Source organism: Rhodamnia argentea, chromosome 3, assembly GCF_020921035.1.
Source record: "Rhodamnia argentea isolate NSW1041297 chromosome 3, ASM2092103v1, whole genome shotgun sequence".
Taxonomy (NCBI): Eukaryota; Viridiplantae; Streptophyta; class Magnoliopsida; order Myrtales; family Myrtaceae; genus Rhodamnia; species Rhodamnia argentea.
Window position 1 is genome coordinate 35,135,657 of NC_063152.1, and position 22,549 is coordinate 35,158,205.

Genomic DNA, 22,549 nt, shown 5'->3' on the forward strand with positions numbered 1-22,549 from the left:
CCTCGTTTAGCCCATCTTCGCAGGTGTCGGTCTCAAACAAATGCCAACCCTCCTGGAGTTCTCCACTGAATCTCACTTAGGTTAGAGACTCCAAAATGGTTTTTCTTGCCTCATCATGACAAGTCTCTTACAGTTGTATTAGTCGTAAACCATCCCTATGCCCAGAATGTTAGCGTACGAGAGACTTTCGATGAAGGTCCGAGGTCTTGCTTCCCTCGAACTCCATGCTTTTTCCTTAGTGTTACAATATCCTCTCTCTCTCTCTCTCTCTCCAACCCAAAGCCAAACCCCCGACGAACAGCTATTTTAAGTGAAACTCGGACAACTTCAACCATGAACCGAATGTTCCAGGATTTTGCCCTCAAAGGGAACTGGAGGTAGGAAATCACTACTGACAATAAGCACCAACTAGGAGGAGAATCCATATTGGATCAGCAAGGAGCGAAACGAAAGAGACCGCAATCAACTTCCTGGGCTATACCAATCTCCATTAACATGAAGAGTGGAATCTTGATGCAGAGGAAAAGCTCTTCCATCAAAAAAATTGCGTCCATCTCTATATATTTTGCAAAGTCTCCAACAAAGTTCCTGGATCCCGAACCCCAAAAAAAAAAAAAAAAACATCAATTTCCTGGATCTGTGTGAAAGAAAAACACAAAAGCTTCTCGCTAATGCCCCCGTCCGTTTTGATGAGTAGTTTTATTTTGAAAATGCTGTCGACGAGATCATATCATCTAGCCATTATAAGAGACCAGAACACGTGCAGTTTGAAAAAATTTGATGAAGTCGGTTATGAAAATGTCAGCATGAACAACCAGAGTCACATACAAAATCATTCTTATTGATTGCAAAACTTCCCGAAATTGCCAAAAAAATGTTCTTTACATTGTCAGGCATAATTACATTTCCGACAGCTTTTGTAGTAGCCAAATTACATAAACCGATCAGCCACACCCTTCGAAGGATAAGAACAAAAGCTGGAATCTTGAACCGACGTAAACCCCAGGTTCCAGATTCACAAGTTTCAGGGATAATCCTCTCAGCGCCAAAATAATCCACCTTGATTATGCACCAGTTAAGTGTGCCAAAACTCCCCATTTAACATCCATCATCTGCAAAGGGTAAGCAGGGGCCCCTGCTTGCTTAGTTTTTCAGCTGGCTTCAATAAATGCTGATGCCATCAAAATTTTAAAATAACACTCGGTTATACGAGGGCTTTTATGATACATGATCGCCTAAATAAGCATAAACTCTTCGTTTAAATGCTCTTCCCAATTCAACAACCTCAGATTCCCTCGTCTGCCTATGCATGCTGTCTAGCTGAATAATCCTAATATTTCTTTGGGCCATACGGTTTGCAACATTAATGGTCAAGCTGGCCATATCTCTGCTGTTTGTCAATATTTGTAAGCTAGCAGCAGAATACGCAGGGTTGGACACAAGTCGGTTGAGTAATATCAAAGCTTCCCGCATCAGTAAGCTCCTGAGAAATAGTACAGGTTAGTGCACGAGAAAGGAAGGCAGAAACTAAGTCAACGGCAAAGACCCGATAGGGATGTTCAGGACTGATAATCAACTGGTACTTCAAGAATAACATCCTGAAAGTAAATGCAAGCACAAGCACCTAAGATAATGGCACTGCCATATGACTAAGGTGTTAAATATAGCTATCTAACAAAAGAATCATTAAATAGAGAAGAATCAAAAGGAAGAGTGCCGCATCCAGCATACTGTTTGTGTAAACTGTAGAACCTGGCAATATCTTTAGTTAGTTTTGTCATGGTACAGACTACAGTTAGTGAAGCCACTTACAGAAATCAATCATTGTTGTATTGGCATGCAGCAGCACTCGTCACATTTCCCCAAAAATTTGTTCAATAAAATATTTCCTACTGGCTTTTAGAGAATTCAGGAGAGAGGCCCCTAAGATCAAACTAAAGAGGCCAGGAAATTGAAGTAGCAATGTCTCCACCAACAGACATCATCTCCATATATTCTACAGAGAATTGCTACAATAAACCAATAAATCAAGCTACTTGCAATAGAAGAAGTAGAGCCAAAAAGGTATCAAGATGCTGGTCATAATCAACTACCTCTCTTTCAGGATTTCTGCAGGCTCAGTAGGGCCTCCTGCTTCCACATCCATCTCTGATAGCAATGCTTGCAAAATCAACATAAGGAAGTTCGCCCCATTGGATAGCTTGTGATTCATAAGGATCTCAAAGCCAGTCGTTCCAGATGAGGCTAAAAATGCCAAAAGCATTGTTGCTCTTCTTTGAAGCTTCAAGCCCTGCAAGTGGACAGTACGTGGAATTCCAGTGAAGAGATAATTTTGTTCATACTATCATTAGTAGGAATGCCAACTTCAAATACATATTGACGTCAACAAGAAATAAGCTTTTGGCTGATGATCATGTAGGTGTGATGTCAATGTCTATCAAGCAACTACAGAACACAAGAACACCAAAAGAACAATCCTTACTTGTATGCAACTTTCCCTAGAAGATACACAATCTGCCAAGCCCTCAAGAATAACATCAGATCCTCGAAAAATTGTCATGTTTTTGTCATCGTTGCCATCCACAGAGGAAGCACATTCCCTCTTTTTAAAACCGCAGAAGAACGTCTCCAAGATTTTTGGGCCTACAGATATTAACAGAAACTCAAATTACAAGGATGGGTTATGAGTTTATGCCAGCAAGAAGCTCATTAAGCCTCACTTTCGACATCCAGGGCTGAGGCAACATTGCTAATTTTCCTCAATCTGACCTCTTATGTCTCAGCAAAGTATGCTCATACAATGAAATTTAAAAGGAAAAGAACACGTAAACTGAACATACTATTGAATAGAAGGAACAGCAGATGTAATGCTTGCTCTTGAACACATAATCCAGATTCCTTCTTTAGGAGTGTCGAAATGCTTTCAAGAACCAGTGGACATCCAAACCTGATCATTAGAAGTCAATTAAACCAAGTTTAAAAAAGAGTCAAATTAGCAGTCATCTTTTTCCTTGGTGGTATATAAGTTGCTAATCCTAAATTGTCCTAATTTTAACTAGCAGGTGCAATCAGAACTTACTTTTCCCTGTCCTCATAAGCACTGCCCCTTAGCAGAATCAAATTCATGATGGAGACAGCCTCTACCCTTATACATTCTTCAGTGTTCTTCTGGACAAGTTGACGCATAAGTTCAAAGACAGAAACCCAGTCTTGAAAGGAGAACAACAGCACACTATGGCTCTTCATCAACTGTATTTCTGGATCAGAAGAGCTTAAGCCCTGTGAACCATAGACAGTGTAAGATCTCTCGTCCCAATTCACGGAAAGAGGGTGTCCACTGATTCCACTTCCAAATTCTCGTATGCAAGAAAAACTCTTCTTGGATGTTAGCCCCTCTACTATGATATTTTCCCTGAGTAGAGTGCACTGGAAAAATCAAATTAAAGCTCATAAGCATCTAGATATTACTTATTTGGACAGAGTTAACATAACAGCAAAGTACACAGCATCTTTGCCACCAATCATAACACTAAGAAGGCATTTTGTATGAAGGATTCACCACATAGCAGTTACACATGGTGTAACGAACCAATTCAACGTGAGACGCACACCCACATGCACCAATAGATGAGATCCATATCACACCGGCAATAGTAATCGGATGGTACACCACATCATCACTACTACGTGGTGTATCTGCCCCATAAAATACTTTCTCTATGTCATCACTCATATGCTACATGAAAAGGTATTCTCACCACAAATATTTATTATCAATAAATAAAAAAAATTATATGCTAGTGGTGGAAATAACATATAAGTTCGATAGGCCAAAAAGTCCATGGGTCAATTATAAAATGAATAAGGAAATATTAAAAAGTACAAGCAAATATATGATCCTACCCTGCATCAAATTACTAAAATGAGAACATCTCAAAACATGCATGGAATCAGAAAACAGTGTCACAGAAACACTATTGATACACACAAGGACAGTATGTCCAAGGAAATGACCTCTGTCAATGTTATCCCAGAAAATGCATTTACTTCGTGTACATGAAAATAATAACACACATATCAAACTTCAAGTTTATCAGTGCTCATCCTCCTCTCAAATCTGCTTTTATTGGCAGTCATTGCTCAAGTTCTTCAAGCATATAAATGGACGCAGATAAAATAATTCATGACAGAAAAGAACAAGCAAACATCTGATGTCAAAAATTGAAGATGCTACTATTCAGAGAACTGAAATAAAATGATCCATGAGAAGAATCAATTATGTACCTTTCCCCACATTTCCTTTCCTCGCTACATAGATGCTTCAGAATCAGGTGCAGTATACTGAGGGACCTATGTACAATATTGACCTGTACCCCAGTAAAGAAAGGTCACCCAACATAATATAGATTAAAAATGTGCATCCAGGGATAAATTCAACTTCAGCCGAAAAGAAAATAGGAAAAAACGAGGCAGCTGAAAAATGCACAGCAAAGCAGGTATTAACCCCTATTAAGCAAACCAAGTTCACCCACCCCTGAGCTGAATAGGGACAACATACAAGACAAAACGACTAATCAAGATCACTGAACCTGTGACTGAGAGGGCATAAAGAGACATATGGGACTTCCTAGTCAAAAGCACGTTAAGTTGGGACATGAAAATGTCTATGCATCAAAAACAAAGGAAAGTGCTAACACCGACCTGAAGGATGTGAATGACTTTTTACCTTCAAAGATTCTTAAGGATATCATGAAAGGAAACATCCTGAGTTTGTATCACAACAGAGAAGATCACCTAGAATATTCAGACTCATAGGGCTTTAAATAAATAAATAAATAAAAATAGGGAAGAAAGAGGCGTTTTGACGACTCTACCACTTAGTCAATTGTGATCCACTTAATCCCTATTTCATGGCCACATATTTTCCGGCTAAGTAATGGGAAACCTTCTGTACATGCCAGATCATGAATTAGTAACCGCATCCATTCTCCAAAAAAATTCCAATTGTTTCGAACTGTAGATTTTTGGAATGGAATATTTATGGAATCGCCATGAATAGCATCAAACCTTATTCCATAGTATTTACAGGAGATTCCTCTTTCTTATTCTTAAGCAAGCCCCCAAGAGGGGTTAGTTGATCCATGATTTATGTTTCATCATTCATTTCTTTATTTTTATTTTTATTTTTGGTAAAGTTCTTTATTGTTTGTTTCGAGTTTACTTTATTTGACAATTCATTTTATGAACCACTACTCTAATTTTGTTCCTTTTTTAAGTGATAAACAAAGTTTCATTAAGATGGTACCAAGGATTGTACTGCCCCTAGGCAAAATGAATAACACGGGAACCCATTTACAAAATTATGTATCCATTAACATAGGGCGTTCTCATAGATATACACCTTGAGTTTATAAATAGGACAATGGGTTGCAGGCATTCAGATAGACCAACTATGCAAAAGAAAAGCAAGGGACAAAAAAGAACAGAAGGAATCAGAAGTACAGCATATAGCACCTTCTTTAACTTTTGTTCTCCACCACATGACTATCTTGGAATTACCATTCCTTCTGTTAAATAATAGTTGCCGTCGGCATTTGCTAATAGATTGGAATAAGAGTGAAGTCTTACTACAGTATTAGATCATGAACAAATTTAAACTTTGCCACTAAAGCAGTCTTCGTAACTTACGTTGTCTAAACGGCAAAGATCAAACAGGGGTTGGATCAAGGCTTCTAACTGGGACACTCCATTGCTAACCTGCATCACAATTAGAAACAACATCAACATTCAAGGCAAATTATTAGCGCTAATAACATGCTAGTATAGAGAAAGCCGCAAGATAAGAATGCCACTGATTGGATATAAGTCCTTCAAAATAGTCACGACTAATTCTGCATTATTAGGATGTTTTATGATGAAAGGACCTCAAAGAACAGACATGAATCAATTGCAGAAACAGATAGGCAAACCCTCCCTCAATGTTCCAGAGTTGCATAGACAATATGTATTCACAAAGACTTACAATAAACAGATTCCTAGAATCAAGCATCAGAATTGTCACATGCTTAGAAAAAGTCAAAATTTCCTACCCACCCTTGCGACGAACTTCATGCAAAACTAGCAACCAAAAACGACCAAAGTGAACTACAAGTTCCTGAATGTCCTAAAGGGATTGAGGAATTTTGCAGGACCACTGCCAACTAATCTAAGAAATGAACTATTAGATCAAGGCATGACTTAATATTCAAATGTTGTAAAACTGCCCTTCAAGATAGACCTAAGTTTAGCATAAGACAGAGACATGAAAATCCATTTCATTGGTTAGGCAAATAAATGGCCCCCAAAGATTTGATCACGGTACTTCCTGCCTCCCGCTCTAATAACATAACGAATTTGTGAGCCATTACTAATCTAAAAACTTAAGATGAAAGAGTAAATTAATGTTTAAATGCTCAAATAAAGAAAATAACACCAGCAGTCTTGAAAGTTCACCTCATTCTTCATTTAGTTCCTAAATCATAAATATGACTTTTAACTCCTGAAACAGTGTCATTTAACAATCCAGAATGTGCTCATTTTGTCATTAATTGACCCAATAGCCTCATTTAGTTGAGTTTGTTCCAAAATCTACCATCAGACGCAAGCATCTAGTCAATAATATAGTTGAAGATCAATCTACCTAATTCAGTGTAAGTATCACTTCTGAATGCATAACATGCAAGAATCGTGAACAACATTTATCCATAACAAGACTGAGAGACTAGCTAATGTCAGAATATGTAATTAAGACTAAAGAGCGAGTTTGAAACTTTAAGTACCAAATAAAAAGTGAACTTCAATAGCAAAATTTTAGATGCTCTTGGTATTGTTTCCCCTAAAATAGTAATATGAAGCGGCAAGGTAAATTCTGTAGCAAATTAACATCACGAGCTAAAAAGTGCAAAGTGAAGGAGCAAATAACTGACAAAGTCCAACAGCAAACCAATCCTTCTCAATTTCTCAATCTCAAACAAATCCAAGAGTTTGCCCTTGTCCTTCCAAGACAAGCCAAATTGGTGAAAAGAAATGAACTATTCCATTATTGGGAGCCTTTTGCTTATCAAATGAATCATTTGGGCAGGACAAGCCAGGCACGTCATAAAAGAACTTGCAATTGAGCTTGTATAGGCAAGTGGTTCCCTCTATAGGCAGAGCTGAAATGTTTGTGTGCTTATTTTGGCTTTGAAATATTTTTAACAAGTTGCAGAGGCTTAGGGGAAATGTTATAAGCCCAATATAGGCGATGAGCAAGCAATGGACTAGATACTCCTTACTAAGCTTCTCTTCTCAACATATTGTCATTTCCCTAAACAAAAGCATTTGGCATTTGAGAAGAAAGGGTTACATACAACGAATCTCTCCTCAAGAAAATTTAAATTTCTTTCTTTCTAAACTCATCAATGTTTCCTCCAACCCTCCTCAAATGTCAGCACCCCAAATTTATCTTTGCCAGAGGTTTTTTCTTTTATTCAAAGGAACCAACAGAGGAAACAACAGATAATGCAGAAACTTGACTGAGGACACGACACAACCTTGACGCCTTTGTTTTTCTTTAGGATGGGTTAGAGCTATATCATCTTCACATTTACTTATGTTATATGAAGAAATATACTGCAACAGGGAAAAAAATTGTTATCTCCAACAGCCAATTAATCCTTGTGGCCTTGCATGTTAGTACGCTTACAACTTAAAAAAAAAAAAAATTGCAGCATGTACAGGTATATTCTGCTACCTTTGTGAAAACAGAATGAAATTTAGACATTTTAGCAGCTTCTGAAGCAGTGAGAGGATGCGGATGGCACAACCAAGAAAAATCAGTAGAGCTCCCATCTGCCAAAGAGTCCATTTTGATTTTGGAGGATACATCTATGCCCATGCATCTGAAAAGGGAATGACAAGCAACATACAACTTTGGAAGAAGACTTCTTCCAGCATTTTGGTCAAGTGATGGACTCCACACAGATAGCAACTTCCTAGAGAGGCCCCGACGAGCGTATAGATCATTATTGAACTGAACGCCAGTAGTTTCACCAGCTTCATCTGTTTGAACTCCAACAGTTCTAGAGGTTGATTCTGCCAGAGAAAGGCACAAGCCAATTTGTCAGGACCCCGTGTCCACAGAACGAAAACCTTGCAGAAGAAATTTTAGGACCATTTTAAGAAACATCGTAAATCAAGGCCTACCTATCTTAGTCTGAGACCAAGCCTGATTATTCAACGGTTTTGCATTTTCAACTTCCACCACGACATTGGCTGAAGTAGGCACTCCCTTATCCCTGCCATAGGAAAAATCTTAAAATTAATATTTCTCAATCTGCAAATCAAACATGTAAAGGCTCCAACAAAACAGTTACTTTTTCAAGTTAACCATTGTCTTGAATGAGTAAAATTGTAAAATGCATGTGTATCTAGACCAGCATTATGTAATAAGTGCTCCAAGGCATTCTTCATCAATTGTTTGCTTCTCATTCTCTGCCAAGCATGACAACCACCCGGAAACACCTAGTGAAGAGTCGCTTTATTTCTTCTAAATAAGACTCTCTGCGAAGCGTCTGGTTGCAAATGCTTACAATGTCTTTAAAATGAAATTTTTTAGAAGCTCTGCTAGTTGTAGAAAGTACAAGACTGCATATTGTTCTGGCCAAAAGGAAAAGACTACATGTGCCATTTCTGAAAATTGTAGATTGTTTTTTTTTTTTTTTTTTTTTTGTGATGACCCGGGGGAAACCCCCGCACGGCCGGCAGCCGAGGGGTAAACCTTGGGGGCAACACGTGCTAGCCATCACACACGTACCACCGGTTAAGTCACCCCGCAACGCCCTTGGAATTCGAACACTCGACCTTTTGCGAGAGGAAGAGTGCGCGAACCAGCAGCGCCACCCGGGTGGGTGGTTGAAAATTGTAGATTGTTTGCAATTCACAGGTGGAGAAATATATCGAATGGCAGTATTTGAAGCAACTAATGGAGGTTTACTTTTGTAGAGATAGTGTTTAGTGAAATCATCAGAGAACGAAACAAAGAGACATAAAGAGAGCATTCAAAAAGTTATTTCAGAAGTCAAAAGACAGAGACAGATAGCTAAATTCTGAAAATAACCATTAGCAGATGCAAGATCATTTTAAGCTGCAGTATATATTCAGAAATGCTGCATGCATCATAAAAATACACATCTAAGTCTGATACTCCAAGGTAGTTTGACCTGTGCTACCTGTGACCAGCAATAAAGAATGGCCTTATGTTGACTCTGCTTACCTACTCAAAAATATGAAGAAGCCTAGCGTATGTAGGTCTGAAGGACTAGACTCGTCTGCTAGGAACTGTCTCAGCACTCACAGTACATTGCTCATCACATCAAAGCATGTAAAAGAAGTACCAGAAAACTAAGAGAAATAGGTCTGAACAACCACAAACTCATGCTGTCCTTTTAGGTCATGCATGCTAGTATTACAAAAAGCCATATCACAAATGCTTTTCCTCTTGCTGCTAGAAGCGAATAACTTATATCAAATGTTCATTGCCTTTGCCTCCTTCATAAGCATCAGACTTGCAATCAATGACTGAGCAACCAGGAAAAAGAGCTTCACTTACAAGCTAATTCTCTTTGAACTGTGATCATCAGCAAGTCTCCCTCCATCACGAAAAGATACAAATTTAAGTTGCTCCTCTGTTTTTCCTCTTTCCTTCCTAAATTTAGCCTGTTCCGGCTCCTGAGAGTTCATTAAAAACATTTCTATGTTCAACTATAAAAGAAATTCGTCATGGTATAGTAGGACCACAGAAAAAAGCAACAAACAGTAAAGGAAAAACAAGCATAGAAGAACAACACATGGATGTTCAGCTATCTTCATGAGTGTATAAGTAGTTTGGGAAGAATTTAAGGACGCTCAAGCATATTCCAAACGAAGCGGGAAAGGCAACCCTTTACCAATTGAATACTATGTTAGCAGAGTTATGTGTTAATCCACGCGCCAATATGGTATTGCAGAAACATACAAACATCCAGTTGGCTAACATTATCTTCAGCCTAAACTTTTAAGAATGAAAACAACAAAAGCAATCCATCCGCACGACTAAAATATATTTCTCCGGCAAAACATCTTCGAAGACTCTAGCATCCATGCATGCTAATTCGTAATCCAATTAATCAAAGTAAAAGACATAAAAGCAAAAAGAATGTCACGTCTTGGCCTCAGACATAGAGAAAATGAAAGATGAGAAACATACTCGGTACGGGATCTCCTTCGGAATATAGCCGAGCTCTCTCTGCGTAATATCGAAGGACAACCGGAACATCAATCACCAAAAGGCGCAAAACGAAAAAACAACAAAAGAGAAGCTATTCATACCAACCGAAAGTAATGCAGACCATATTCATCTCAAAAGCCCTACCTTTAGACTCTCAATGTCGAGCTCCTTAAAACTTCCGGAGCGCGAAACCGGCAACGATGAGGAAGGCAATGCGGACGCCGTCCTGCCGGCTCCATTCGGCGGCCTCTGAGAGAGCTCCTTGGGAGGCGAGTAGCTGACGGAAGCGGCGTACGGGAGAGAGGAGGAGGCCGCCGCCGCGGCGAACCGACGCGGCTGCGGCGGGGGTTGAGGAGGAGGAGGCAAATAGGAGGTCGGAGGTTGCAGAGAAGAGGGAGTTTGAGGATGGATTTGGGAAGGAGTGGTGGAGAGAGCACGCTCTTCGACTTGGATGACCTGGTCGAGGAAATCGGCGTCCCATTCTTCGAACCCTTCGCCTTCTTCGTCCATCATCGTCTTCAGGCGACTGGGCGACGACGATCGGGAGAGCTCGGGATGATGAGTGTTGGAGCTTTGTTTCGCAGTGTCGCCATCGGCGATCGAAGAGTTCACTCGCTCCCTATCGGAGAGACTGGAGAGAAACTGTACTGTAGGCGTCAGACTCCCCGTCATGAAATGCTTAATTACGGTTTGGCCCCAATATTTCAGTTAATTTCGTTTTTTCCCGATCATGGTATCTCTTTTCTGTTTTACTCCCGTGGATAGACCGGATGGATACCGATCCGGCCATCCCGTGACTTCCGGTTGGAACCGGGTGCGGTTCAGTTCCCAGCGAATCAAGAACAAGAACCAGTCAAATTTTCTCTTTTTTCAGGAAAAATTAGATTTTTATTAAGATATAAATATTACATCATTTCACTAGACAAACATATATGTTGGTCATATTGAAAATTATGGTTCAATCATCTATGCAGGCAAAAATTTTTTTTTTTTTCAAAAGATCGACTCTTAACTCTCGTAACCGACAACAAGACCAATACAATTTGTTTCGAGAATGAGAACTATAGTGAGAGAAACTTTATGGTTCAATCATATATGCAGGCAAAAGTTCTTTTTTTTTTTTTCCAAAAGATCGACTCTTAACTCTTAGGACCGAGAACAAGACCAATACAGTTTGTTTTGAGAATGAGAATGGTAGTAAGAAAACTTAAATTCATCTCCGTGTTTGGCTTTTTAATATTTAAGAGATCTAAAATGAGAAGAAGCTTAGTCGTTAATATTGTCGGATTCTTGACTCAAAGCCTACAATCGATTTTAATTGAATGTCTAAATTATTAATTACTATTAGGTGAATCTACATATTACTCAATCATAAAGCGAATTTATAGATACCCATGACACGGAGGTGGTTTTCTTTTGATGCCAAGTTGAGTATCATATGTTTCGCCAAGTCGAGCCTTTAACACGGAGGCGGTTTCCTTTTGATGCCAACTACATAGGCCGCATCGCTCAGTACCTATTTTTTCAAGCTTGCCGTATAACCCGCATTGCTCGGTTATTGTTACGCAAGCTAACCGCATCAATTGTTTGTTGTTCCCCTCCGATTGTCGACTTTTCGCATTTCAAGAAACCAATGCCACCATCAAACTTACTGTCCTCGGACTAGCTAGATATCAAAGTTTCACCACGAACCACCGATGGATGTCGTCTCACGCATAGCCACGTGTCACCTCACCGCGGATCCACTAAGCCTGTCGTTGAGCACCGATTTCGTGGACAAACAAGTTTTCGCAGGTTACACTATTTAAACTCAAGCTTAAGTCTAAGGAAAATAATAGCGATATTAAGATATTTACTTGATTCTGCACATCTGTCCGGATATGCATACATCTCTTTTAATAGAGCATATCATTGATTATGTTTGGTACTATATTTATCTTCTTAACTTAGATATGGTCATGTAATAAAGCCTGTAAATAAACTTCTTTATATTCTTTAACTATATGATTTAATAAGGTCTGCTATCAGACCCCATTAGTGACCATGATAGTCAGTCTAGTTGGGGACAGAAGGGCCCGATAATCTGTGCGACCATATGGTTTGAAAAATTATTATATTTGTACGTCAAGTTGATTGAATAGAGATGACTTTGGGCCTGAAAAATTCACTGGTCAGGCTCTCGTCAATGATTAAAAAATATTAATCTTCCCACATGAAATTGACTCATCCTCTAGGGACGAAATAAAAAAAAAATTGAAGGAATAAGTGCAGTGAAAGTCCTAAAACTTGTCATGTAAGTGTAAATGAGTCCTAAAACTCTCAAAAAGTATAATCAAGTCCTAAAACTTGTCGCGAAAGTACACTTGAATCATAAAATTTTTAAAAAATACAACCAATAGAAAAACTTGATTGGACTAATATGATAAGTTTTAGAAGTAGATTGTACTTTTTGAAAGTTTTAGAACTCAAATGCACCTTCGTGATAAGTTTTAGGACTTAATTACACTTTTTGAAATGTTTAGGACTCAATTATATTTTTGTAACAAGTTTTAGGACTTCCAATGCACTTTTCAAAAAAAGTAAATAAAAAAGTAGCACTTTGTATTTCTTCATAAAAAAACAAATATATATTAGTTGAAGTTATTAAAGTATAAGGTTTACATATCAATCCTACAATGTATTTCTTCATAAAAAATACAAGATTGGTACAAGATCTATACTGAGCTTAGAATTAAAGGCTGTCATGACTAGCACAAAATTTTGGATTTTGAAATGTATATTTGCTGCAAATTGCGACGAGTATCGAACGACCGAGGGGGCGACAGCCTCGCCAGCCTCCTCTTGGCCCGTCGTCGACGCACCGAACATCAAAACGTCCTTTACAAAAACACACAAATTTGAAAGATACATTTTTGAACTCGAACTTCAGCGAACTTGGAACAAGCATGAAGGCAGAGGCGTTCGCAGGAACATCAAGAAGCTAAAAGAGATCTACAGCGGCGCCCGCAACTTGTGCTCCTCGGCTGCCGGCTCGACCAGGTGCTGCTTCCGAGGGCCGCGATGCCTTCCGTGGTGCGCCCCCGGCCTCCTCTGCCATGCCCGATGCGGGTGCGGGTGCGGGTGCGGGTGCTGGTGCAGCCTACCGGCATGGTGCTTCCGCAGCGCGTGATGATGAATCCTCCCGGTGGTCGGGTGAGGCGAAGCGGCGGCGGCAACGAAGATGAAGAGCACGAGAACGAGGCATGTCAGCAGGGTCTTGTACTGCCCCATCCTCTCTGCTTGTGTTGTTAAAAGGTTTGGAGATTTCTGAGGAACAGTTTGAGCTTTTCTCTTGTGGTCGGAACACACCGAATCCGAATTCCTTTTGTATGATGATCTCTGAAGCAACTTTTGAATTGGTGGGATGGTGTCAAATGTGGGTGCGGTTGGTCTTTTGTAGGTGGAGTTGGTTGCCAATCTTGACTTATTATACGGCTACATTAGCGGAACCAAAACTATATTTTTATTAATATTGATTTTTCTTTTTCCCTTTCCTTTTTTTTTTTTTTTTGTTTTTAAGCGGGACTATATTGTTGGAAGTGATGTAGTGGGGACATGCCATTTGGACCGGGTCGTGGGGAAGTACGTTCGGACTAGTCTTCTTGGTCGGCTTCGAGGGGATTGAAGAAGAGGTCCGACATGGTCAAATGTATGCAAGTCAAACCCCAACGCGGTCCAATGCTTCGACTGAAATGTCCACGTTCGCCAAATAGTATGGACATTTAATTTGGGTTGTTCGATTTGTTGTATGTTGTACCAAATAATTGTGCTGTACGCTTGTTGTCTCGTGAGCTCATCTGAGCAAGAATATGTGCATTGCACGAGTTATACGGACAACCCCTATAGCTAGTTTATCGAAAAAAATTTCTAGACAAGAACATAAAAGGAACCCGGCAGCTTAAGTTTACAAGTTCTGGGAAACCATAATTATACTAAGAACACGCAAACTAGTACACAAGTGATGTGTGGTACTTTGACACCCTTCACATGCTAGCCAAATTAGGAAGGGCGTGTCAAATTTGATGAGTGGAAGGCCGCACACGCGAAATATTGGGGCAGAATATAGCCCTGATGCCATATAAAATCCAGAGAAGCAATGTGAGATATTTTAACGTAAGCAAACTTAAATGCTTGGGAGCAAGTCGTGCTTATTTTCTAATTGTTGGTTGATCGCAATGATATGTTGAATTGTTGAAACATATGTTCCACTATATGACATAAAATGTAGTTGAATCTCAATTGGTCCATCTGTTTGTATTAACTTAATTAAGAGTGTTTTTTTTTTTTGTCGAATAAGAGTATGTTTATTTCACTGAAAATTTCATGATAATATAAAATATTTTTCATGAAAATCATTTTTAAAGAAAATGGTTTATTTTCACATGTTTGGTGGTTTATGGAACATCATTTGAACCTGGCTAGAAGAGAAAGCCGTTTATTCCTACTTTCAGCTTGTTCTTTTTAATTCATGGGAAAATTTTATGTAGATCAATTAGTTTTCTCTCATCCAAACACTTGAATATCGAAAAACAATTTCTCAGAAATAGTTCTTCTTTAAACAAATCGACTATAAAAGTACTTACTTATTCATCTAAAAGAGTAAATTAGTTTCAATTTTAGAAAAGTCGCATGATCTCAAAAGTTTAAAAGTTGTCTTATTCCTTAAAATGATTTGGATATGATTGATCACATATTTAATCAAATGATTTTTTGACAATCAAATGAAATGTAGTGACTTTTTTTTTTTATGTAGAGTGTGTTTGTTTGAACAAAAACTATTTTACGTGAAATTGTTTTCTGAATTTTCATGTTTGGATGATGAAAAGTTAACCGATTTATGGAAGTTTTTCTCAAATTGAAAACAATAAGTTTAGAGCGGGGTTAACCGAAAAATTCTATGATAAAGGTAGACAATTTTCTTACAAATCATTTTTTAGGAAAATGGTTAGTTTTTATTTAAGAAAAGTGATTTCCTTTCTTGCCCAAAAAGAAAAATCATTTTTTCGAGCTTGTTGTTATTAGTCTATGGAAAACGTGTCTTGTAGATCGATAACTTTTCCGTTCACGCAAATACCAAAAAATCAAAAATTAATTTTTCAAAAGAATTGCGTTTTTCAAATAAACGGATCTTTAGTCACTTTGTTTCCTCTAATCCTTCCTCTTTGTCACCCCATTGCCTTTCCTCGGTCATTCAATCTATTCTTCTATTGTCTTCATGTGAAGATTTGAGGCTACTAATAAAGTCAAATCTCTTACATGAAAAGTAAAAGTCAGAAAATGATAGCCGAGTGGTCAGACTTAACAAAAGTCAAATCTTGCCTTTTGCCATTTCTGTAGATCCGAATTCTCAAGTTTCAAATTCGAATGAGGAAGCGTCCCATTCAAAGTAATCATGCACTTCCTGCCTATACTGAATGAGGGAAGATTTATCTGGAAATATATATATAAGTGCACGGGAATTAGCTAAGCCGATAGTATGAATATCGGATATTATGAAGAATGAAAAAAAAAATAAAAGTAAAAAGAAAAGGGCAAAGAATCGAAACACGGCAGCCCACGGGCTCGCATCTAATGGATTGGGCCTATGAAACATTTTGAGTCAATTTGGATAAGACTATTTAGTAATCAATCTTGATTCCACTCATCAAGACCAAAGTTCACTACCCTGCCCAAGAAAGTTATGCATAAACATCTTATAATGGAGAGCTTGGAACGAAAACTATACTCCACCATTATTCATCAAGTTCGAGCAGGAGGAATTCATAAATCTTCATTTATGGAACATTTTAGTAGGCGCATGTGGGAACGAGGAAGAAAGTGTTGATTACATTGATCACGGTAGCTTCGACTGCCCGCCGAACCCACCTAAATTGACTAAGCTCAAAGCCCGATTCGAGCATGGCTTGACGAGCAATTGCCTTTTTGGGCTTGAGCTCCATCACATGGAAGCTTCGGGCTATCTGAACCAATCATCTTACAAAAGAAAATTTCATAAGCAAACATGGGCGGGGACTATTAAGTCGGACATCCGACTTGTTTAGCGAGTGAGTGTTATACACACATTCCATTAACACGTGAAGAGACTTGCTCGATAGATTTTTCCAAACTCGAAAGCAAAGCTGATTCCAATAAATTCGACCGAGAGGATCCGATCGGAGAACTTTGGATTCGAATAGAATTTGTGGCCCCAAATGCATCCGGCCATTTTCCTCCTAAAAAATCCATTCTTTTGACATTTCTTTAAATTCATCCAACACTTTTTTCATATGTTATTTCTACTTTGGAACGAAAGATAACAAATTCGGCTCATATTTATATTGTAAACATAGGAGACGAATGAAATTTTGGTCGGTAAAAACATTGAATGATTGAAAGTTAAAACTAGATAAAAGCTGTCAATGGCCCGGCCCAGCACGGAACGGAAAGGCAAAACAGGCCTTAGGGAACCGGACCGGTCGTTTCGGGTCGGTCGTGGGTCCGTTCCCCTATTCGGAGTCGGAGCAAAACTCGAAACCCGGGACAATTCTTTTCTTTCTCCTCAAGAAAAGACGACCGCAAAGAGGCACGCACTTCTCTAACTCCTTGCTTGTGTAGGAGGCCTAACTCTCTCTCTCTCTCTCTCTCCGAGTTGGGTGTTGGAGCAGCCATGGCGGCCTTGCAGTACCTGGACACGCTGCGCAGCGCGCATCCGGAGATGGCGGAATGGTACACCTCGCTGGCGGATCTCTACCAGAAGAAGCTCTGGCACCAGCTCACTCTCAAGCTCGAGCAGTTTGTCGCTCTCGCTGTTTCTCAGGTCAAACTCTCTCGTCCTCTCTCTGGGCTATGAGTTTTTAATTTCGTGATTATGTGGACCGTCTTTCATTTCCCCGTAGGATCGGAATTGAGGCCTTTGGGAGGCCTGGTGTTCTGTTTATTTGTTTTGACGTCTCGCGGTTGGGAAAGCGTAGTCTGGTAGGTGATGGCATTGTCGATTAGGGTTGGGGGAGCCTTTTTTTTTTAATCCCTTAGCAAGATGGAAAAATTCGTGCTTTAATTGTTGTCCTGTTGTTTGGTGCTGAAGAGATATGGAATATGAGAAGGTGGGATGTCTTCGGGTTGCGGGAATTTTCCTTGAATGTTGTTGACTGAGGTGGCTATGACTCTATTGCAGTTTATCCCTTTTGAGGATTTGAAAGGCATTCCTTTGCTTTGAATTTGAAACGGGTAGGGGGAGAGAGGAAGAGAGGGAAGGAGAAAGAGACATAGTAAGTCTCTTTCCTTCTGTTCAAGTTTGCTTCAGTCTGTGTTTGTTGGCATGGCAGTTCTTCAACAATGTAGCTAGCAACCAAAGCAAGTTTTTTGGTATGTCAATGTTGATGTCAAGGTGATGACTAAAGGGGATTGTCTAGCCAGTTCTGAGGTTCTATGAGGAGATTATATAGTGACTTTTGGGAAAGTATTTAACTAGAGTGCAGGACCAAATAAGTAACCTGCTAAAGTTCCCTGAAATCAAGGAATTTTAGGGGGAATTAATTGCGAGGGTATCACAAAATGAGATATATGCATGTTGTTTTAAGCAAGGCTTTGTAGATTACTTAGTGGCTGGGGAGCGAATGTTTCTCTTGCCCACTTTAAATTGTTTAGTCAATCCAACTTCTAGTCCTGGTGGTGGATCATAATCGCCATTATGGTTTGTGCTTGCTATGCATTTCTCCTATAAGTCATTGCATAGTCTGAGTTCTTTTCTAGATAATTTGATAAGCATCGCTAGTCGACCAAGACCCTACTCCCCCTCCTTTGATTTCTAGAATAGATCCTTTTAGAGGGGCCAAATATGATACAAGTAGAATGCGCCCTTTTCACTAAAATGTTTAACAGAAGATTAGCAACAATATCGCAACCTACTTTTCTGTTAATCACTGGTTAAACACAGTAGAAAATGAATTGTTTTGGAAAAGGATGGTTGCATTTATTAATAGTACAAGTGGGGATTATTTCCTTTTTTGTCTTGATGGTAGTAGATGAATAAGTGTGATCCGTTTACACTTACTCCGACTGTGAATATATGAGGTCTGAACTTTCTGACCTGAAGAAATTTTCACAAGATTGTGAAGTACTCGACCCATTTGTCTAAGGTTCACCTTAAGCAAATAGCACTTTTCTGAAAAATGATTGATAGTGACATTCAATTCTATAAAAATCTTGAAAGGTTGAAGTCTATGTGATCTTCAGTGTTTTGTGAGTGGGCAACCTTTGCAGGGTACCCGCTTTCTGATTTTGCAAACATGAATGTGAGAATATATAGTTACAAATTTAAATGTCTAGTAGCGAAATCAAATTTTGAGTATTTTTAGGATCCAAGGGCAACTTCTAAGTGTGAAATGAATAATGTAATTGGTGTCTAAGTCTAAAAGAAATTAAGCTATTGATGGTTTTGGTACCAGGAATGGGGCGTCCCCTGCACTTCTCTGCTCCCTTCCTTCCCCCATACTCTCTCTTGCTCCTTCATGTATTCGCATGGTAGAATAAGGTAATCTTTGTAATATCTCATTCAATGGTTAGCGGTGTAGCGAGTTTTCTAAAATGTGGACTAGGATTTGTTTTGTCCGTTTCCAGGTAGGGGGCCCGGGGCACTATGGCTGACTTTAGCACGCTAAAGTACTATCGTCGTCAGCATCATTGATATGTTTTGATCATTAGCCGTAACTTTTTCTTGGTCTATCCTTGTCTGGTAGTGGTATGCAATACATGCCATTTCAGCGAGTTCTTTAACTTCTTGCCATTAGTTAGTTTCATGATGTTTTTCTTCATAGCAATTGGTTACATTTGGCATTGATGCTTGTCTAGCATCCAATAACCCTTGTTTTTGCCTTTGCTGACTTTCAGGCTGGTGATTTGTTGATACAGTTGTATCATAATTTCATCACTGACTTTGAGACCAAAATTAATCTTCTCAAGCTTGCGCATTTCGCTGTAATAGTTTCTAGGCAGTATTCGGAGAAACAAGCTTCCATTAGTTATCTCGACGGGATTATAGAGAAGCTTCAATCCACCCGTGAGCAGCGTGTGGAAGAGCCTATCCTCTACATTAAGATGCAGATAGCTATGTTCAAGCTTGATGAGGAGCAAAAGGAGTGTAAAAAACTTTTGGAAGAAGGAAAGAGCGCTCTTGATAGCATGACTGACATAGATCCATCTGTATATGCCAGCTACCATTGGGTTTCATCACAATATCACAAGGTTCGAAAGGAATATGCAGAATTCTATAAAAGTGCTCTCCTCTATCTGGCATATACTGCAGTGGAATCTCTTTCGGATGCATTTAAACAGGTACTTGGTTTACAATTGCATCATAATGTGTAAACCAACTTTCTAGAGAGGAAGCCATTCCCAATCGTACTTCAAGCTTAGATTTAAATTGCTTTATATGGGTTGTCAATTCCCAACGATGGTTTAGTTTTTTCATGAAACTGTCATTCTTTTACTCTTGGTTCTTGCACATTGGATATTTCCGTGGTTGGAGAAATAGTAAATGGTGGAATGGGATGGTTACTCTACTCATTAGTGATTAATTCATACAGTGCTGTATATTGCCTTGCCACCCACCAACCTCACTTCCTGTCCAAATAATTCAATTTGTGTGTTTGTGTATAGATGTTACTCTCCTTTTAGACTTTCAGTGGGGCTTTGCTGCATGCTGCTTACTATCATAAACTATGTTGAATGGACTTCCAGTCAAATGAATCCCCATTTGTCTTTCCTCTTAACTTCACTTAAAAGTGTACTGCTTGGTGGAAGTAAATATTTGTAAAAGACTTTTGTAACAGTTAAAGGCCAGGAATGTTTTATGTTGAGGTGGTCATCAAGAAGTTGGAGATGACCTCAGTGAAGGAAAAGGATTGCAGATTCTTCTTTTGTTTCTGCATGTTGAATCACTGATGCTTTTATTTCATTTAGTATTCTGTAATGGCGGTTTATGAGAATTAGTTTCTGACACGTCCTTCTTTATTAGGATTTGGCATTTGATTTATCTCTATCTGCACTACTGGGAGATGACATATACAATTTCGGTGAGCTGCTATTGCATCCTATTGTAAGTACTTCTCCGAAAAGATCATAAATCTCTTTAAGGTTTTTTTCTATAGTAGGTTCCACATCAAAATCTCAGTGGTAGGTCTCCTTTAACTTAACCAAGTGCATAAGGCTCTCCCTAGTTTTGCATGAGGCACATTCGTAACACGTACAGTGCTTAGCTGTTTATATTATGTTGATGACAATTTCTACAAAGCAACTTCAAGCATAACTTGCTTTTTGGTTACATGGTCCTTTCCAATTTGCCATTATTTGTCTCATTTTTTTGTTTACCATTATGTTAATATCTTGATTTTAACAAATTTGACAGATAAAGAGTCTCTTGGGAACAAAGGTTGAGTGGATGTACTATATTCTCGAGGCATTTAATGCTGGTGATTTGCAATGCTATCAAGAACTATGTCATGTACACAATGCTGCTCTTAATGAACAACCTGGTTTGGTCAAAAATCAGAAAAAACTATTGGAGAAAATCAACATTCTCTGCCTAATGGAAATCATATTCAGGTGTCGCTTCCTATTCTTTTTCCTACCTCTATTTCTGGCATACTTATTATTTTCCATTTGCATTATTAGCATGTATTCCTCCCCATATAAAGTATTCATTTTTGTCCTTGCAGCCGCCCATCAGAAGATAGGACAATTCCATTGAGCGTTATTGCTGAACGCACAAAGCTTTGTGTAGCTGATGTTGAGCACCTTCTCATGAAGAGCCTTTCTGTAAGTCTTCCCAATTCTTTTGTATCTCTTTTGGTGGTTGTCATTCTGTAATATCTTAATTTGGCGGGCTGTTCTATGGCATCGTCACATCTGATGAGAAGATTGGACGTCATCTTTGTTCTTGCTGTGTATTTGATCCTTCTAGTTTTGAGTTCATTTGGCTAGAGTTTGACTTGGCCTTATGGTTCAGCTTTATATATGAAGCTTGAAGACAGAACAACTCCATCCCAATAGATTAGTGGTTGAGATTATTCAAATAATGAATAATTGATAGTCATATAGATAGGTAGAAGTTTTATTCCTAATTAAGAGAGTATACCTTGGTCTGATCCCAAAGATACATGGGCAGTGGAATCTTTTGTTCTTTCTTTTTTCTCTCATACCTATTCATTTTTTAGAAGGACTGTTTGTTCTACGCCTGCTCATTCAGTTATATTTACCTATGGTTATCTCAACACAGGTTCATCTTATTGAGGGTGTAATTGATCAACTAGAGGGAACAGTGCATGTTTCTTGGGTCCAACCAAGAGTTCTAGGCATTCCGCAAGTTAAATCCCTGCGAGATCGGTTGGATGGTTGGCTGGATAAAGTACACACTGCTTTGTTATCCGTTGAAGCGGAAACACTTGATCTTGTCACTGTGTAGTCTTATGTTGCTTTCCTCTCTGCCAATTGTAACATCCCCGACTAAATGTTCCGACAACAAAGCCAAAGGAGGTGAAAGAAAAGAGACAAGTGTGAGGTCGTTGGGCACTTGGTCCATATTAGTGCTTCCTTCTGTGTCCGTATTTTACTTCAATCATTCTTCAGTGGAAGTGGCTGTCTCTTGTGCTTTGGGTGAATGTATTCGGCAATCGATCGGGGACTTAATTGTTAGGTTAAGACGATCATTTACTTGCTAAAGACAGACAGCAGAATATGCAAGGAGAATCTCATTCGATATTCCTGATATGATCTGTGTCATATGGATGAATTGCTTATTATTTTTCAATTGGACATGAAATTCTTTGTGCCAATGGAATTATTATCGTGCCCGCTCCCATTGCTTGTGCTTCTTAGGGCATATGATGCCACTATATATATATATACTCAATGTCCTTGAGTTCTTCATGATTGAAGATTTGGGTTTCTGCAAACTCGATGTATGGAGGGCTAATGTCATATGAGAGCATCATTATCACCCGGCAATCAGCCATTGACAAATGGGAGCTGTCTTAAGTGTAATTAGTGTCTCAAACTTGATGAATTTCCTTTATGCTTCAGTTGTCTAGCTTATCCTATTTAGCATCTTTGTGAACCTATCCATACCTTTCCAATAAGGCAACACGTGCTCGACATTTCAGTCAAAACCCTTTTACCTTGTGGAGATTCAAGTAGGGTATGGACACCTTGCTAGATATTTGATCGCAAGGAGAAGCAAATTACTTGCAT

The 22,549-nt window shown here is 39.0% G+C and overlaps 2 protein-coding genes across 4 annotated transcripts; one reads left to right on the forward strand and one right to left on the reverse strand.

Annotated features, from left to right (window-relative positions):
• Window positions 1–252: 252 nt before the first annotated feature.
• On the forward strand, window positions 253–22,137 carry LOC115725937 (26S proteasome non-ATPase regulatory subunit 13 homolog B-like). 3 transcript variants are annotated; one of them, XM_048275864.1, is made up of 8 exons: window positions 253–272; window positions 7,395–7,400; window positions 16,929–17,120; window positions 19,193–19,636; window positions 20,319–20,399; window positions 20,709–20,905; window positions 21,019–21,118; window positions 21,579–22,137. In XM_048275864.1, exons 3-8 carry the CDS (start codon window positions 16,971–16,973, stop codon window positions 21,762–21,764), a joined length of 1,158 nt encoding a protein of 385 aa, XP_048131821.1. In that variant the 5' UTR covers window positions 253–272; window positions 7,395–7,400; window positions 16,929–16,970; the 3' UTR covers window positions 21,765–22,137. The 3 variants fall into 3 exon arrangements, with proteins under 3 accessions (XP_048131821.1, XP_030511468.2, XP_030511467.2); XM_030655608.2 differs by lacking the exon at window positions 7,395–7,400 and having other exon boundaries at window positions 258–269; window positions 16,935–17,120; XM_030655607.2 differs by lacking the exons at window positions 253–272; window positions 7,395–7,400 and having other exon boundaries at window positions 16,867–17,120.
• On the reverse strand, window positions 1,065–10,972 carry LOC115725943 (protein SENSITIVE TO UV 2). The gene is made up of 12 exons (XM_030655615.2): window positions 10,430–10,972; window positions 10,265–10,303; window positions 9,629–9,747; window positions 8,224–8,315; window positions 7,772–8,112; window positions 5,689–5,757; window positions 4,285–4,367; window positions 3,080–3,412; window positions 2,841–2,947; window positions 2,483–2,643; window positions 2,094–2,290; window positions 1,065–1,483 (listed from the first exon to the last, which is right to left on the reverse strand). Exons 1-12 carry the CDS (start codon window positions 10,955–10,957, stop codon window positions 1,219–1,221), a joined length of 2,334 nt encoding a protein of 777 aa, XP_030511475.2. The 5' UTR covers window positions 10,958–10,972; the 3' UTR covers window positions 1,065–1,218.
• Window positions 22,138–22,549: the final 412 nt, after the last annotated feature.